The sequence below is a fragment of the Podarcis bocagei genome, assembly GCF_964188305.1.
Source record: "Podarcis bocagei genome assembly, chromosome: 14".
Taxonomy (NCBI): Eukaryota; Metazoa; Chordata; class Lepidosauria; order Squamata; family Lacertidae; genus Podarcis; species Podarcis bocagei.
In genome coordinates, this window is record NC_138139.1 from 55,381,702 (window position 1) to 55,400,193 (window position 18,492).

The 18,492-nt window shown below is 52.1% G+C and overlaps 2 protein-coding genes across 3 annotated transcripts; both read right to left on the reverse strand.

Moving 5' to 3' along the window:
• Positions 1-500: 500 nt before the first annotated feature.
• Positions 501-9,666, reverse strand: DNAJA3 (DnaJ heat shock protein family (Hsp40) member A3). Of its 2 annotated transcripts, XM_081170370.1 has the most exons (12): positions 9,481-9,666; positions 8,509-8,645; positions 6,732-6,815; positions 6,386-6,586; positions 5,918-6,070; positions 5,492-5,639; positions 5,175-5,239; positions 4,945-5,073; positions 4,246-4,361; positions 3,738-3,835; positions 2,373-2,494; positions 501-1,636 (listed from the first exon to the last, which is right to left on the reverse strand). In XM_081170370.1, exons 1-11 carry the CDS (start codon positions 9,647-9,649, stop codon positions 2,388-2,390), a joined length of 1,407 nt encoding a protein of 468 aa, XP_081026496.1. In that variant the 5' UTR covers positions 9,650-9,666; the 3' UTR covers positions 501-1,636; positions 2,373-2,387. The 2 variants fall into 2 exon arrangements, with proteins under 2 accessions (XP_081026496.1, XP_081026497.1); XM_081170371.1 differs by lacking the exon at positions 2,373-2,494.
• Positions 9,667-12,357: 2,691 nt separating this feature from the next.
• LOC308573388 (hemoglobin subunit alpha-D-like) lies at positions 12,358-13,173 on the reverse strand. Its single transcript, XM_081170259.1, has 3 exons — positions 13,006-13,173; positions 12,710-12,914; positions 12,358-12,588 (listed from the first exon to the last, which is right to left on the reverse strand). Exons 1-3 carry the CDS (start codon positions 13,098-13,100, stop codon positions 12,460-12,462), a joined length of 429 nt encoding a protein of 142 aa, XP_081026385.1. The 5' UTR covers positions 13,101-13,173; the 3' UTR covers positions 12,358-12,459.
• Between the last annotated feature and the right edge of the window lie 5,319 nt (positions 13,174-18,492).

An 18,492-nucleotide genomic window follows, 5' to 3' on the forward strand; every position in this document is an offset into this window, starting at 1 on the left:
TCATCCATGCATAACATCTGCTTGCATGACCCACAGAAGGGGAGAAGTCATACTTGGGAACTGGCCTGGGCCAGGAAGTGATTTTGAGCCTGTGTCCTGGTGGAACCCTGTAGCAAGGCAGCCTGCCTCCACTCCAGGGGCTGCTGGCCAACTCTGCCCCACCCCTTCAGGAACCCTGAAGAATGGGAGGTGAGCAGCGTAGCAGCAAAGCCTCAGGCTCTCTTGCCAGATAAAAGGTCATAGAGTAGACAGCCCGGTGTATGACTACAGGACCAGGAAGTGGAGACTTGCCTTGTTGCTTTGGATCTAACAGCTGGATGTAGGAAGCCACGTCCTAATATGTAGGGTCAAGCAGGCAAACTAGGGAAAGGTGCTAGTTCAATAGGACGGCTTTCCTTTCTGAATCAGCAGGGTTCAAGGATACAATTTCCCCTCCCCTCCCTCACCCACAAAAAAGTTCCAGGTTGCTGTGACATTTGAAAGAGAGAACAACAAATGGATGGATTCTAAAGATCTTTTTTACAGAGTATATTTTACATTGATACAGAATCACCTTGCAGGCCAAATGGCTCAGGAGGCTGCACGTGCCGTCTGTTAGCAAGTGAAGGGAGAGAGCTCCAGTCCGGGTGGATTTAATTGCAGGGTGGGGTAGGAATCTTAAAGCGGCCAAATAAGTAACAGCGACTGGATGCAGCAGCCACCTTCACACCCCCAGCAGTCCTGATTGCTTTGTGGCTCAGCTGTGCCCAGCCTCATGGCCTGCTCTTTCAGAGGCCAACGGGGTGCATTCTGCTCTCGCTTCCCCACCATCTGTCCTCTTAGGCCAAAAGCGCAGAGGGATGCTTCACACACAGCAAATTCTATGGGACACACCTTCTGAGTGCAGGTAAATGGGAAGAGGCACGTTCTTGTATTTGACTGCTGCTGTCCTACCAAAAAATGTTGCTGCGCGAAGCAGCTGCTCCCAGCCCCCCACACGGCAACCTCACAAGCTAGCAGCAGAGCAAAGGGGCAACTAATTCAGATGCGTTTCAGACCTACATGAGAAACGCAGAAGATCTCCCTGCCTGCCCACGTGCAATGGAGGAATCCCCGGCTGTTTACTTACAGCTGCTGCAGTTGAGAGAAGCCGCTCTCCTGAGGCCAGGCTGTGCCACAAAACTCCGAAGCCAAATTCCCCTGGCGGCCAAAAGAACTCGGGGTGCAGGGAACTCGTGGGCTCTCCACTGCCTCTCCGCTTTTTGGAGCGGGCTGGTGATCTCAGGAGCTCTCTGCAGGGCTTGTCAAAACCTCAGGAGAGCAGGACTGCTAAACAAGACGGGTGCCGGATTTTTGCTGTCCAGGTTCTCACTTGGTGGTCTGCATTTGTCTGGAAAAAGAGGAGGGTCTTGTCCTCTCCAAGGAACCCGGAACCTTTTGCAGCTCCCGTAGGTGACATGACAGAAGCCGCCCCTCCCAAGTCCTGCTTCCAGAGGCGAAAGCCTTCCACCTGTGCAGACGTCCTGCCAAGCAAGTTCCAGTGTGCCTGTCTAGGATTCTTCTTGCCAGGCTCCTGCGGTCGCTTCACCTCCAAGGAGGACGACACAGCCGCTCGACCTCTGCCACACATCACCCTAGTTTCCGGCAGAACGTTTCCCTGGAGCCAAAAGAAAAAGGGAAGTCTTACTGCACTTCAACTGCAAAGAGCAGCTTGCTGGCAAGGGCTGCCCTCTCCCCATGGAAGTCAACAGACAACCAGCTGTAGCCACAGAGAAGCCTCATTTCCCTGTGACTAGTGGCAACTGTGGGCCTGCAAGTCAACCCCTCCAACCCCGACATCCTGGGTGCAGAGTGGGCCTCTGCCTGGTCGCAGTTTAAGTGTGGGTTCCAGTCTTTTGAGATGCTTTGCCAGCATCCAGTGGCAGGCAGTTCCAAGGGTCCAGGGCCTCAATTGGCCTTTTCCAGAAGGATTGCACCTATGCAATTCACAAATGAATCTGACGCATTCTACCGACACCCAAAGCCTTATGCCCTCGCGCAGCACAGTCACATGTGGCTTGCAGGAGATGAAGCATCCAATCTCTTGTGCCCCCACCATTTATTTGTGTGGCTCTTGGGTCACTGTTGCAACCAAAAGCTGGTGGGCTGGGACAGCAGAGAGGAGAGGAAGGCCCAGTGGGTCAAGGAAGGAAGCAGTGCAACAGACAGAGCTGGCACCAGACCAGCTGCTGCTCTTTACGGGATTCTAGGGAGGGAAGAAGGGTCTCCCACCTGGAGGGAAGGGTCTCTGCTACCTTGTCCCCCTCAGCCAGAAAGGCTGCCCCACCCAGCTGCAAACAATTCTGTGTCTGCTCAGCAGCAGTGAGCACAGACGAACACAAGAGGCCTCCTACCTCTGGCGGGGCAAATCAGGAGCTAAACATTTTCTTAAGTTTAGCTAGGAATCCCTCCTTGTCGTCCCCCTGGGCCTCGGGCCTCTCCTCGCCTGCCCCCGATCTAGTCGTCCCCCTGCCACCTAGACACAAACAGCAGAGAGCTGCGTCAGGATATGCAATTGTGAGATGGTGCTGCTGCTGCTGCTGCCACCCATTGGCTCACCACACCTGGAAATATTTCCTGGCCCCTTGCCCAAGGAGGAGAGGCAAGGCCAGGGGTGGCATGCTCATGCCAGAAGGCCTAACAAACTCATTTCGCTTCAGCCTATGTTCCATGTATTGGAAGTGCCCTAGGATCAACCAAGAGGGACTTATCCATTATACTGCTTTGCCAATGATGCTTCTTGTTCTCATGCCTAGCTCTCATCTCCAGGCAATATCTTTGCTGCTTCTCACAGCATCTGTTTGCAATTCCAATTCTATCTCTTAGATGCCAACTCTGCCAACCTGGTGCCCCTCCAGCCATTCTGGACTGCCAACCCCATGAACTCCAGGGTCCTGTGGCTGTGCTCCCAGGGGCCGATGGACAATGCAGACCAAAGCATCGGGGGGCCACCTGCGTGGGAACGGCTGCCTGGCTCTTTGGTCTCCTTTCTGTCACTCAGCTGCATCAGGAAAGATCATCCAGCTCCTTTAAACCCAGACATGAGGAATTTGTGGTCCCCTGAATCTCGCTGGACTATGGCTTCTATCAGCCCTGACCACTGGCTATGCTGGCTCCTAGGGCTGATGGGAACGGAAGTCCAACAACTGGATGCCAGATCTTTACAAGGCAGTTGTGCAAGGAAGGGCATAAATAGCCTCTCCAAGGGCCCCACCCCTTTCCCTTATAGCCTAGGCCTTCAAATCCAAATCGTACTGTACCCCGTTAGGGAAACTGTCACAAGGAGACCAAGAATGTGAAGATAACTACTTAAAAAAAATCCAGGCTGTTTGAAATGCCTCTTACTACATCCTATGTCCTCTGGTCCCAAAATCAATACCTGCCCCTTCCTTTTTAAGGGAGAATCGTAATCCTTTAGCTTAAGATGACAGCTGACGGGTAAGGCGACGCTAAGAGATGCCACCTGATCCCTCCCCCAAGTGAGGACCGCAGCACAACCAGACTCGTTCCTTGTGGCATCTACCAATGCAAAGAGACCTCCATTCCAGCAGGGGCGCAGGTCACCCCGCTGCCATTGCAACTAGGCCACGTAAGTCCCACATTGCCCAGCTCAATAACATCGCAAGCACCACACTGCAGAGTGGGCCATTTAATGAGGTGGCGGGAGGGTCCCCCGCCACCTCCAAGCGCCCAAAGAAACCTCATAGGGCTCCACTTACCAGTGGCTGTATTGGTGACACCATTCACGGTCCCTTCCACTTCGGTTTCGTCTTCTGCATAGCTCAGCATCAAGGCTCGCTGGCGGTCGGTCAGCCTCCTGCAGCACAAAGGGGGGAAAAGGCTACCTTGGAGGCCTCCACTCGGCAGGAAGGCTCACGATCCTGGGAAAAACCTGAACCGCCTAATGAACACGCCTACAAGCTAAAGGCAGCCTCTTTTCCCCAGTGTCTGCCAGGCTCCCCAAAGCCACCGTCCTGCAGCGCTGGATCCTCTCTTTAAAACCCAGGTGCCTCTTCCCAATGAGGGCTCACTAATAACCAATTATATACTGCTTAAGACAAAAAGGGGTGTGGCCTAAGGAGAGGTGGACTTACTCCCTTGTATCCATCATTCCCCGCTACATCTCCCAAAAAAAGGCCACTTTGCATTTTGCACCGTTGCATGTCTAACATGCTCCTGCTGAACGCCACCATCCCCCCCAGGCCCCAAAAGCCTCCCCCCACTTACTTGGGAACTTTGATCTTTATGTGAATATAGTGGTCGCCGTAACCGTAACTGTTAACTCTGGGAATGCCTTTCCCACTCATCCGAATCTTCTGGTCAGCTTGAATGCCTGGGGGGATCTGGCAGAGAGGTGGAAGAACAGGGTTTATTCAGCAGTTTACGTACAACCATGTGTCCGGTTCTATTTATTTCTCCAGGGACTCCCCCCCACCCAGACAAAGAGAATTCAATTTAAAATAAGCACGGCTCCCACAGGAGTATGTAAGCAGCCAGTCACAAAGAAGAGGAAAAGGAGAAAGGATAACAGCACAAATTCAGGATGCAATTCTAAATATGCTTATACAAGAAAGCACAAGTGATCACAGTGGGATTTACCAAGTAACACGTGCAGGATTGTGCTGTAAGAGTCAGAGGAGCCTAGGAAGGGGAGGGACACTGTGGCAACATGCGCACCACATGCAGAGTCCTGCAGCAGAAGACGAGGGCGGTGAGAACATACTGTGTCCATTTCCATTTGGACGCAGTAAACATAGTAAGATGAACAGGGCGCCCTACTCCATAGGCTGGGAGATCGTGGCCATCCAGGCTGAGCTCTCTGGAGGGAGACACCTGAGCCGTATCACCAACTGACAAGGACCAGAAGGCGCAGCCATACAGACCACCCGCATGCTCCCTGTCATCAAGGGACCTGCTGCTACATACCGCAATGCTGATTGTCTCGTACAGACCAGGAGACCTGGCTGTGCCGCCGAGGACAGCTTGTGCTATGGAGACATAGAGGTCCGAGTGGATGTCTGCACCGTCCCTCCGGAACGTAGAGCTCTTCTGAACCTGAATCCAGAAAGAGGGTACAGTTCATGGAGGAGGCGGCAGCAGACGGATGCTGTTTTCAAACAGGGCAGAGAATCATGGGAGCCCAGACAAATACGCACCCGGAAGGTAATGAAGATTTCCCTCTTTCCTACAGGCATCCGAACCGTCTGTCCATCCTCCACACCTGAAGCCAGAGCAAGGGTGTAGTAAACAAGGGCATTCCCCTGGTACTTCCTGCTTGTTTCTCATACGCTACAGGATTCTTAAATCCACAACAGCCCACCTTTGCAAAGGCCCACTCCACCCCAGCCCTCCCTTGATCCATTCTGCAGAAAGCAGCTGTTGTTCCTCTGCTCTGACCCAACCAAGCTTCAGGAAAGCATGGCAGCAGCCACCCCATCTAATGAAGAACCCAAACAAGGCAGAGCATGCGGACCTGCGGGAACTGGGACCATCACCACCTTCTTCTGCTTGGTCTGCCCAGAGCCGCGACACATCGCACAGGGGGTCGTCATAACTGAGCCACGCCCGCCACATCGCCGGCACGTAGAACGCATGACAAAGGGACCTGTGTTGATCGTCTCCTATGGGGTGGGGGGGGGGGAGAGAAGATGCAGAGAGAGGTGATGCCTTTCTGGGCATTGTTGCAAGCAGGGATTCTTTCTTTGGCATTTTCTAGGCGTGGGGGTCTCCAGTGGCTGATGATTCCCAATGAATCTAAATCAAGCAAGCGGAGGGGGAAAGCTCTCTGCCCTCCTCGGAAAAGCCAAGTTGTCCATTTGGCACAGGCAGGAGGCTCCACACAGCAGCGAGGTGAGCGGAGCTTGCTTTCCTCTGCGTTGTGACCTATCAGTACACTTACCATGCCAGTGCCATTGCAGTAGTGGCAGTGTTGCACTTTGGTGCCCGGCTCGTGCCCTTTGCCATCACAGCGCTGGCAGGTGTCGTTGATGTTCACTTGAATCTCCTTGTTGACACCCTTGGCGGCCTGGTTGAATGTCAGTTCCATGATATACTAAAGAAAGAGAGGGAGCAAAGGCAGCCATCACTCAATGCCCAGGCAAAGATCAGGGCCAGCTATTTTGACTCACCATTTTGCACACAGCAGAAGACAGTGATGTGGGGCTAAATGTTTCCCTGTTTTAGGAATGGCCCTGTCTCATAAATAGCGCAATTGTAAATACTGTATTAAATCAGGCATTTAATGAATTACTACTTACAAATCAAATTGGACAACTGGGTAGTCAAAACTAGAATCCCAGTCATAATGAACTTTTTCCAAGTAACTTTCCCTTAAAAGCTACACACACAGACAGATTGTTATGCTCACTTCCTGGGGCTGGTCAAAGGCAGTGTGGAAGTCTCCAAAAGGGGACCCTGAAAACTCCCCAAAGATCTTCCTGAACAGCTCCTCTGGATCCACAGACGGGCCGCCACGCCAATATTGTTGCCCGGATCCTGCTGAGCTTGCATCGAAACCGGCTGTCCCGTAAGTATCAAACTGTTTCCGTTTCACTTCATCGCCTAAGACCTACAAGGAAGGAAGATGAGGGCTTTATTTTTGCCTCGCAGAGCTAACATGGCTAGATTGTGAAGTCGTGATGCCATTCTGAGCAATGGGACCACTCCAGAAGGAGCCCACCGTCACCCCCTTGAAAAAACAGCCCCCACGTTACCTCATAGGCTTCAGCCAGTTGCGAGAACTTCTCCTTCGCTTTAGGGTCATCTTTGTTCGTGTCCGGGTGGTATTTCTTGGCAAGCTAAGCAAAAAGACCCAAATGTGAAGATGAAGCACAAGAGAATCACCGTCATCGCTGCTTCTTTTTGTTACTGATTACAAGATTGTATCTCAAGTCAACTGCATTATGCTCAAGTTAGAAGAGTATGGCATCACTCAAATTTTATACCACGCGACAAGGAGGGTTTAAGAGTAACAAATAACAAGAGCATCATAAATCCTAACTAATTCCCAAAATAATATAGTAACGCATATGGTGTTAAAGGTAAAAACTTTCAAAATAAGCTGGTTGATGTAAAGGAACAGAATTTTTTTGGCTTCTATTGTAACATGGAAACACAGTGGCCTTTCAAAAATAATCACTATTTCTAGCTATGGTCGGATGATGCAATCTGATGAAATATCTGTGAAAATGGGAGGTTATGGGTCTATTAGCACTATGGCTTAAATCTCAAAAGCATACATAGGATAAATAGGACTCCAGCTGCATTAGAAAAATATTTACAATTTCACTGGAAGCAAAGAATTACTACCCAAAATCAATATCAATTGATGAAAGGTGGTGCCCTCCCTCTTGAGATACAATTGGTACTGATCAGTGAGCTTTCAGTACCAAATGAAAAAGAAAAACCCTATTCCAGCAGGTCTTTATGGTTTAGGTTTTGCCTGCAGGTCTGTTGCTACTGATGCTCTTGTTGCAGTTTTATCTGCTCTTTTCACTTTTCAGAGTTATTGGTACATTTAGAAGAGCTCATCAGCCTGACTTCCCACCTGTCCACATGCTGAGACACATGGGCCACAGCTGAAGTGTATATGAAGCCTTTCTTTAACCTTGAGGTGTCAGGATTCCACCAATCTCAAGTGTGCAGAGGTTCTGTCCCCCCCCCCCAGAATGGATATGCCCACAGAATTTCTTTTAAACAAAAGCTGAGAGCTGTTCATAAAAGATGTGCCCTTACTAGGAAGAGTCTGTTTCCTAGGCATCAAAACACAAAGCTATCCTCAGCCAGTTCTTTTTACATAAAATAATTCAGATACTAATCATTCTCTTTCCTTTTTCGCTTAGTAAGGCCTTCGAAAGTGGACTTCCTTTGTCTATTCTAATCAAGACGAAAACCAAAAGCAGCAGTTAAGAAAGCAAATGCCTGTGGCAGACAAGTTGAAAAAGTAATTGGGGAACAGATGCTGAAGACAAAAGGCTGGAAATATCCTGATAAGAGTGTGACACAGAGTGCTGTGTAGGCAAAGCTCTACCATTTCCATTCCAAGAAATACATACCTGCATGTGGACTTCTAAGAAGAAGGCACCCTTGATTTTTTAAAAATAGAAAAACCTGGGACCCTTTACTTCAAAGCAACAAACACGGTTGCTCTTTCAACCACCATGGACCAGTTTGCTTCTCTCAAACTGGTCAATCACGTTAGAATGTCCTTCTCCACCATTTCCTAATACTTTAAAAAACCTCCTCCTCTCCACTAGCCCATCCCTTCCTAAAGGCTGCTCCAAAATTATCATGATTATTATATGCTTATTTGTACCCCACCTTTTCCCCTGAGGGGGCTCAGAAAGCATAAGGCACTGCAGTTAAACATTTGTACGCTGATGCCCTGCAGAAGAGGACAAATGGAACATGCCGGCACCCTGTAACTCCAATGCTACCTTCCTGTTTTGAGAAACATATTTTCTCAAAGACATTTCTTTTCAGCAAACATGCCTGGTAATAGGCCTTCTTGATCTCCTTCTGGCTGGCATTTCGAGGCACCCCCAGGATCTGGTAATAGTCCTCTTTGGCACAGCTTGCAGGGCTGGTATGAAACGAGGCAGCGCAGGCAAGAGGATGATGTATCACGCCTGCAAAAGAACAAAATGGGGTTTTAGGACAACTGACTGTCTCGTTCTTAGCTGTGTGGTCTGTGCAAAAAGCGCCACAAGTCCTTTGGAATTCAGGACAGCAATCGGAACAATCCCCCTATCCTAGACAGCCAGAACTTGGGCACTGTACCTGCCTAACCAAAGTCCATAGGTAAATGAGTAACGGATGTCTTTAAAACCTGCTTTTTCTCCTTCAGCCAACCCAACAAGCACGGATACCTGCCTCATGTCCATTTAAAACTGTACAGCAATAATTACATGCCAAGGATCCTAGGACCCGTAAGGCACCGGTGCTGCCACAAGTCACACAGTTGGCTGTGTCCTTGGAGATAAAGGTCTGATTTCTCCAGGAGAGCTGCATTCCCACAACACCTGGAAGACCCAGGGGTTGCAGAAGGGTGTCCTAGAGCAGTGATGGCCAAACTTGGCCCTCCAGCTGTTTGGGGACTACAATTCCCATCATCCCTGACCACTGGTCCTGTTAACTAGGGAAGATGGGAGTTGTAGTCCAAAAACAGCTGGAGAGCCAATTTTGGCCATCACTGTCCTAGAGGGAAAGGGTCGCCGGCCAGGAGCTTGCAGGATAGGGCCAAAAGGGCCCGATCTCGCCCTGCTCTCACCGCGGCCGACCAGTGCCCCTTGTGCGGAGCCAAGAAGCGGAAGCCCAAGAGCTCCGGCAACCCCCATGCGGAAGCACCGAAGGCCTCCTCCGTGAATCTCTCCCCCCTTCTAAAGCCGCCCCCCATGCTGCCGCTTCTCTCTAGTCGCAGGGAGTTCCACCGGCGGTGCCCCGTGACGTCACGCGCGCCCTCACCGGCGCCTCCTCCGAGCCGCCGGGTGGCGGGGGGCCAGGCGGGGCCCGCGCTCAGCCAGCGCGCCACGCGCAGCGCCAGCAGCCTCCGCCGGGCCTCGGCGCTGCCCAGCCGGCTTCCCCCGCCAACGGCCGCCGACAGCCGCAGCGAGGCGCGCACCGCCGCCGCCATCTTGGGCCGCCGGGAGACACCGCGCAGGCGCAGGAGAGGCCGCCGGGCGCGAGAGCGCCGTTTGCGCAGGCGCAGGGGGGCGGGAGGCGGGGCGGCCCTACTGCGCCTGCGCCCTCTCCCTCGCCCGCCGCCCCGAGACCTTCCTTGGCGGTCACCCTACGCCGCGGCGCCCTGGTCTCCGGGCTGCTCCTGGGTCCTAGCGCCGCCCTCTCCAGGCTTCGCTTTGCAAGCGCAAAGGGCACGAAGAGCTCTGTGGCGTCGGGAAGACGAGCGCGTTGGTGCCGGCGGGAAGAGCTGTCGTGGGCGGTTCTTTCCTTTGCAGCTTAGGAGAAAGAGCCAGCGGCTACGCGGATACATACATACATGTTGTTGTTGTTGTTGTTTAGTCGTTTAGTCGTGTCCGACTCTTCGTGACCCCCTGGACCAGAGCATGCCAGGCACTTCTGTCTTCCACTGCCTCCCGCAGTTTGGTCAAAATCATGCTGGTAGCTTCAAGAACACTGTCCCACCATCTCGCCCTCTGTCGTCCCCTTCTCCTTGTGCCCTCCATCTTCCCCAACATCAGGGTCTTTTCCAGGGAGTCTTCTCTTCTCATGAGGTGGCCAAAGTCTTGGAGCCTCAGCTTCACGATCTGTCCTTCCAGTGAGCGCTCAGGGCTGATTTCCTTCAGAATGGAGAGGTTGGATCTTCTTGCAGTCCATGGGACTCTCAAGAGTCTCCTCCAGCACCAGAATTCAAAAGCAGCAATTCTTCGGCGATCAGCCTTCTTGATGGTCCAGCTCTCACTTCCATACATCACTACTGGGAAAATAATAGCTTTAATTGTAGGGACCTTTGTCGGCAAGCTGATGTCTCTGCTTTTTAAGATGCATGCATACATACAAGCATCTATCTGACCGAGGGAAGCTGCAGGAAGAGGAACCGGCGAGATCAGGCGCGTGTGTCTCCACTGGGTCTGGATCTCGCCTCGTCCCCCTTGGAGCTACCAGTCGGGAGGGTCGGGTGCCCGGCGGACACGTCGGAAGGGAGTCGGGGCGGCTGGCTTTTGCGCGCGATGAGCGCCGTCTGGCGGGGATGCCTGCCCGGGCAGAGGCTCTCTGAAGGCGAGGGAAGGGGGTGGGGGGCGTGCCGTGGCTCCAACGGAGGCCGCCCTGCTGGGTCAGCGATGGGGACGGAACTGGGGCATTTGGGGAGGGGACGGAGGTGGGAGGAAGAGGGCACCTGGCAAGAGGGAGCAGGCAGCTGCGCTAGGCTGTTCCTGCCCGCCCCGTCTAAGGTTACTGGCCACGGCTTCAGAATCGCCCCGTTCCGCTACTAGTGTTTCTCAAACTTGAGTCCCCACTACGCTATTCCGAATGGAAAGCGTAATGCTGGTGGTCAGTAAAAGAGGTTTAAAGACTCTCTCAAGGCAAATCTAAAAAAAAGAGTAGCATAAATACCGACAGCTGGGAAAATACTGGTCTGCGAGCGCTCCAGTTGGAGAACAGCCTTTACCAAAGGTGTTGAAGACACTCGAACTCAGGGCGCAAGGGAGAAAGGTGCTAAAAGGAAGGCACGCTTGGCAAATCCACACCGTGAGCGACCCCCGCCCAGAAACCAATGTCCCCACTGTGGAAGGACGTGTGGGTCCAGAATTGGCCTCCATAGTCACTTACGGACTCATTGTTAAGACCGAGTTGATGGAAGAGTCTTCCAGGAAGACCATCTTACTCGGCTACGAGGGGTCGCCAAGGAAGCAGGACTACAACTCCCATCAACCCTAGCTAGCAGGACCAGAGTTCAGGGATGATGGGAATTGTAGTCCGACGGCAGCTGGAAACCCCAGTTTGACGGACGGTTTGGCCTTCAAGCAATGGTGCTAAATCACACAAGTAGTGCGGGTTGCTGCTGTGGGGCGAGAGGAGCTGCCCCTCGGCTTTCTTTGGGCTCCTTGGACGATGCTCTCCTTGCTTCCATCTCCAAGCTCTGACCTCCGGACCCAGCAGCATCCCCCACAAGACCCTCCTGTCCTGCCCAGCGCCCTCTCGAGGGGTGAGGGGCAGAGGGGGACTCTCCCCCCAACTGATTTCGGGGAAGAAGCTCTGCACCCCAAGGAGCCCCACTCCATGGCCTGGCAGCGGGCGGGGGGAGTATATTCGCTTAGTGGAAGTGCCCTTCTGTCAGCGGCTGTATTCCCATATGTTGTCCAGTTCCAGGGATCCCTCAGTGGTCATCATTCCCACCCCACCTGGGTTCACTTTCCGCTGGGGCAACAGTCATACGGGGGGGTGGGGGTGGGGGGAAGAGAAGACGACGCAGGCAGGCCAGGTCTCCCGTCACCCTCCCTCCCTTCCTACGGTCAGAAGAGTCGTTGGTGGGAGCCTTATACCCAGGGGAGAAAAAAGGGTCTTACTGAAGGCCTGGCCGCCCCTCACTAAAGCCCCCCTCGCTCGAGGAACAACGCTCGCTGCCCCATTTGAAGAGAAGGTCTGAAGGCTCCTGCGCGCCCCCTTCCCGATCTCCAAGGGAATACAGCGAAGAGGCTGCTCCAAGGCTTATTAGGAAGGAGCCTGAGGCTCCCGCCCTGAAGATGGACAGCAAGAGGGCTTTCATCCCTTCTTTGGACTCCCCCACCCCCTTTGAGCTCTTCTCCAGAAGAGCCCGCACTTCTCCAGAAGAGCCCCCCCCTCAACCCTGCCCTCCCCCCAAAAAAGTGAGGCGCAACAGAGTGAGGTTCACGCATTTTATTGCTCAGTGGCACAGCGGAGGCGGAGTGCCCGAGACGGGGGGCAAACGGCAGCTCCGAGGCGAGGGGGCGGGCAGCGGGGGGCTCATCTGTACTTCTCGGTCAGCACCTGGGCCACCAGGCAGAAGAACTTGTCAAAGGCCATGTAAGCCAGGGCGTTGTAGTCTCCGCGGAGGCTGGAAGCCAGTGTCACATGGAAGCACCTGGTCAGAAACTGCAAAGGAGAGAAAGAGAGACACGGGGGTCAGGTGGGGGGTCGGTCAGGTGGGGGAGGGTCGAGGGAAGACCCAAGGCGCGCCCCTCCTGGCCCTCGTCCGCCCCGTCGGCGCGCTTGCCTTGAAGTTGACGGGGTCCACGCGGAGGTTGTAGGCGTGCAGGTCGCTGAGGTCGGACAGGCAGGCGCGGATGTTGTCGATGTTCTTGATGGCGTTGTCGAGGGCCTTGATGATCTTCTGGCCTTGGTGGTGAATGTCGTTGGAGCCGGGGCACAGGTCGTAGTGCGGGAAGTAGATCTTGGACTGCATGTAGACCTGGAAAAGCCTGCGGGGAGGGAAGGGGGCCGTCAGGGAAAGGGACGGGGCGGGAGGAACCAGACGGGGCTTCTCTCCCTTGGCCGCCCCGTCGAGCCTACCTGGTCAGCGCTTCGCCGCCCATATCCTCGTGCTCGGGGGCCAGTTTGGCCCAGCAGCTCCTGATCAGCTTGCACTCGTCAGCAGTCAGCCCCATCTTGGCAGCAGGCAGGAGGTCGAGTTGCTCTGTAAGTCCCAGGAGGCGGCGGAGCAGGGAGTCCTGCAGGGGCCGCCGCTTTTATAGCCTCCGCCCGCCCCTTCGAGCCGAGGCTCCAGCCGCCGCCCTCTTATCGCGCAGAGCCGGGTTGCGGGAGAGGTCGCCTGCGCTCGGGCGGAGAGCTAAACTCTCCCCATGCGCTCCTGGAGGGGCTCCGGGCTCTGGCTGCTCCGGGAGGGAGGGAGGGGTGCTGACCCTTTTACCACGACACCCCGATCCCAAGAGCCCCCTCCCTCCAGGCTGCCCCCTACACTCCCCCTTCCGAAACCATCTGGAACATGCAATGACACATGCGATGGCTTATTTTTGTAAAAGAATATATTTTATCGTTTTCCCCCCACATACAGTGGGGAACATTTTAAGCATACCATAGGCAGCAGAAGCTAGTCTGTCATTTCTAGGGAAAAGGTATAACAGCAGCTTAAAGTTGGAAGCATTGCTTAGAACCAGTTTCTAATGCCTATCTAAGTCTCTAGTCCAGTGCGTCTCTCCAGATGTTCAAAATAAAAAAAACCCTTCCTGTAGCACCTTAAAGACCAACTAAGTTAGTTCTTGGTATAGGCTTTCGTGTGCATGCACACTTCTTCAGATACAGGTGTTGTGATCGGTCTGGGGAACTTGTCTCAGCTGATGGACCCATCTCATGTGAGGGATAGATGCCAAGTGTTTGGTATGGATGTGTTTTAATAATCAAGCTGTAAATTAAATGAAATAATTTAATTAAACATCAAAAACTGTCTTTAAACCTCCTGACTCGACCTCACATGGCCTAGACCAGGCTTCCTCAACCTCGGCCCTCCAGATGTTTTGAGACTACAATGCCCATCATCCCTGACCACTGGTCCTGCTAGCTAGGGATCATGGGAGTTGTAGGCCAACAACATCTGGAGGGCCGAATTTGAGGAAGCCTGATCTAGAGGGAGAGTGACTGGCCTCCCTGACCCCACTGGGACCCTCTCCCCAGTCTCCTTCATCCTTGACTTCCCTTCCCTCACTCTATCCATCTATCCATCTATCCATCCTAAGTCACAAACAACCACCACAACTCCTCTTGGTTTGCCAGTCACAATGCACACCTAGGGACGGGTGCTGCAAGTGTGCAAGTGATTAAGAGCTCCTTGTTTATTTTTGCGTGGCTGACAGAAAATCTCGCAAGCCTGAGCTTGAAGCGTAGGTTGGAAAGTCCCCCCTAAAGAGCACAGAAATGCCTGGGTGTTTCTTGTCCTCCAAGCCCCCTGACCCCCCTCTGCACGACCCCTTTAGACAGCAGGCCTGGGGGCAAGGGAGGGCCCTTCCCTTTCCCCTTCTAGGGCAGCCCCTTTAGGAGTCCCTCATCCCCATCTATACTGCTGCTGCTGATTTCCTTCCCAGTGAAGAATTGGACTCTTTGGCCGGCAGAAAGAGCCAGAGTCGCTGGAGGCCTGAAGGAGGGAGCTGCCCCCAAAGTCCCCTCCCCTTGGCTATCTCCTCAGAGACACAGCCTGCCTTATCCTCCGGCTTGCAGGGGGTGGCCAGGCTGATAGGCGGAGAAGGAGCCTGGGCTTTCAGCTCACCCCGATCTCTGCGCAGAAAGCCACCCTGGCCTCATCCTGAGGGATGCTCCTGCCTTCTCACCCAACTGGCAGGCACGGACTCTGCGCTCCCTGCTGCTTCCGGTGCAGAGAGATGTCTTTTCGGGGAGGCAGTGGAGCTCTGCTTCAGGGCAGAACCCAGGAGGGAAGGATCCGTTCCTCAATCTGTCCAGTGCTGCTCTGACTGCCTCTTAAGCAGACAGGAGAATACATCACAGTGAAAGAATTAATTAAAAATCCACCAGAGTCCATTTTTGCTAACTGTGCATTGCAGCGCCTTGTTTTTCTGACAACACTATTAATTTTATTTATTTATTTATTTATTATTTATACCCCGCCCATCTGGCTGGGTTTCCCCAGCCACTTTATATTAAAATACAATAACCTATTAAACATTAAAAGCTTCCCTAAACAGGGCTGCCTTCAGATGTCTTCTAAAAGTCTGGTACAGTGGTACCTCGGGTTGCATACACTTCAGTTACAGATTCCACTAACCCAGAAATATTACGTCGGGTTAAGAACTTTGCTTGAGGATGAGAACATAAACCGCATGGCGGTGGCACAGCGGCAGCGGGAGGCCCCATTAGCTAAAGTGGTGCTTCAGGTTAAGAACAGACCTCCGGAACGAATTAAGTTCTTAACCTGAGGTACCACTGTAGTTGTTGTTCTCTTTGACATCTGGTGGGAGGGCGTTCCACAGGCCGGGCGCCACCACCAAGAAGGCCCTCTGCCTGGTTCCCTGTAACTTGGCTTCTCGTAGTGAGGGAACAGTCAGAAGGCCCTTGGAGCTGGACCTCAGTGTCTGGGCAGAATGAGTCCCAGACCTCTCTGAGGATCTCAGAGGGGAATTTCTCTTCTGGGGGGCTCTGCAGTTGGGGATTCTCTCCCTCCCTCCCTCACATCCCTTAACACTTGCATCAGAATCACAGCTCCCTCCTGCAAACTGACTTCTCCCTTCACTACAATATTCCAGTTTCTTTAGCCTGGGAGCTGAGCTTGGGCAGCCTCCCCACACCCTCCTTGGGGCCTCTTGAGCTGATACTTTCAAGGATAACTTTCCAGACCTGGCCTGCTGATGGGGCCCTCATTCCTGAGCCAGAAGATGGCATTTGGGGTTCAGAGCAGACAGACGGAGCCCAGGGGCTGAGTGAGTCCCCTGCCAGGGCCAGGAGGCGGAGCAGGGGAATATATGAGGTGTCCCTCTGTCCAAACACTGCAGGCGTCAAGAGGGACCCCTCCTCTTCCAGTGTCCTGTTCTCAAAGAGGCAATCAGAGGCTTCAGGGGGAAGCTTACAAGCAGGACCGGAATGCCAGACTCTCCCCTCTGGTGATTCTCAGCAACTGGAATAATTATAATTATTAATTTTTCCAGTAATGATGTATGGAAGTGAGAGCTGGACCATCAAGAAGGCCGATTGCCGAAGAGTTGATGCTTTTGAATTCTGGTGCTGGAGGAGACTCTTGAGAGTCCCATGGACTGCAAGAAGATCAAACCTCTCCATTCTGAAGGAAATCAGCCCTGAGTGCTCACTGGAAGGACAGATCCTGAAGCTGAGGCTCTAGTACTTTGGCCACCTCATGAGAAGAGAAGACTCCCTGGAAAAGACCCTGATGCTGGGAAAGATGGAGGGCCCAAGGAGAAGGGGACGGCAGAGGATGAGATGTTTGGACAGTGTTCTCGAAGCTACCAGCATGAGTCTGACCAAACTGCGGGAGGCAGTGGAAGACAGGAGTGCCTGGCGTGCTCTGGTCCAGGGGGTCACAAAGAGCTGGACACGACTAAACGACTAAACAACAACAACATCATTATTAATTAAATGTCATGCTTCCTCCCCCCCCCTTTTTAAACCAAGTTACTTCCAATATATGAACGATCACTTGCATGAAGGGGGTGGGGAGGAATCTGAAACAGAGTTTTTAAAATTCAGGTAGGTAGCCGTGTTGGTTTGATGCAGTAGAAATATATTTTTTTTAAAATAAAAAATTGTCCAGTAGCACCTTAGAGACCAACTAAGTCTGTTCTTGGTATGAGCTTTCGTGTGCATGCATCTTCTTATCTGAAGAAGTGTGCATGCTTTTATTAATTAAGCTGATTTTATGTTGCATTTTGTGTGTATTCACGATGTCAGTTGTAGACCTAGTAGGTGGCGCTGTGGTGCTTGAAGGTATTTTGACGGCAGCCGCCCTCCCTTCCCCACAGGTGGGCGGGGTTTGCGGCTCCGAGCGGGGCTCACCTGGGCAGGTGCCACCCACCTGCTTGGGCCGGCCTTGGACCCGCCCTCGGCCAGGGGTGGGCCTAAGGCCAAAAGAAAAGAGGCTGGCTCCATTGCCCAAGCCTCTTTCGCTGTTCTTCCTTCCAGTTTGTGAAGGGCAGAATATTGACAGATCAAGTATACGCCAATGGAAAGTAACACAGAATATAAAATATTTTGGCTACATTCTTCCAGTTACATTTTTCTATTCCAGTTACATTTTCTAGTGTAAGAAAACACTTTTTAGAAAGATAAAAAAGGTGATACATTTGATAAGTCAACAGTTGCATTCCTCAGCTACATTCTTTGGTGGTATTACAGCGATACAGAAGTAAAGGATACAAGTAAAAATATACATTCTTTTGTTAGCATAGAAATACGTAACACTGAGAGGTTAATTTATTAAGTCCCCTCTCTGATCATGGTTTCTCTTGTGACACTACACAACACAAAGCACAGTTGCTGTGTGGTTTTATTTTGTTTTTTATCTTATATTTTGTAAATGTACATCCAGTTTTTTTCCTTTAATTTTTTTGGGGTCCCCCAAGAGAGTGGGACCCTAAGTTATAGCTTCTTTAGCTTATACGTAAATCTGGCACTGCCTGTATCTTCTTGCATGCCACTTTGAAATGTTCTATGTATGATGATGACATGGTCTGTAATTACTGTAAATAATAGAGACTGCAGTTTAGCATTTTATTCCTCGTGTGTGTGCATGCAATCTGTCAATTGCACCCACCACAGTGGTTTTTAATCTAGGAAAGTCCATCTCACAATAAATTGATTAAGAGAACTAAGGTACTCTTCCTTAGTTCTATTTTCAGGATCGATCCCTTTCCCCAATATAGCTTTAACTTGCACGTGTGTAGTTTTACTGCTAGGTATGGGCTGGGGTACCATGGAGACAGATGCACCATAGCAACACCTGTAGGCTTGGCCTTTATTGAACTGTTGCAACAGGGTGCTCCCCTCACTTGCAGGAGAGAGGAAAGACACAGAAAAAATGGTGTGCAAGGTCTTATAAAGACTTTTGAAATTCCCATTCTGTAGATCAAGCCCACCCCCAGAAACATCATGCATAAATCATAGAAAGGAGGGGTTGTGGTGGTAACCTGAGTGTCCTGTCACCTGGCTGGTTCCCTTCTACCCCTCCCCATGAGTCATTTTCCAGGTGACAGAGGGGAGTTTGCAGTTTCCTGCCCCCAGAGGGAAGATCTGATTATTGTCCTTTGTTGCAGTCTGTGCTGAATATGCAAGTTCCCATATGCAAGTTCTTTGTGATCTTGATGGTCTTCTGTCTAGGACCATCAGGGTTGGCATAGCAACTGGGCAGGGCTCCTGTGGATGTGCTGGGATGGTGAAGGGATTATGGCTGACCAGAACCAAGCCATCCCCCCCCTTCGATAGTCCTTGTCATATGGAGTAAAATAAAAATGGAACAGTGCAAATCCGATGTATGGTTGATTTTCTATGAATTTGTAACAGAAATGTGGCGTATGTAGTGTGTGA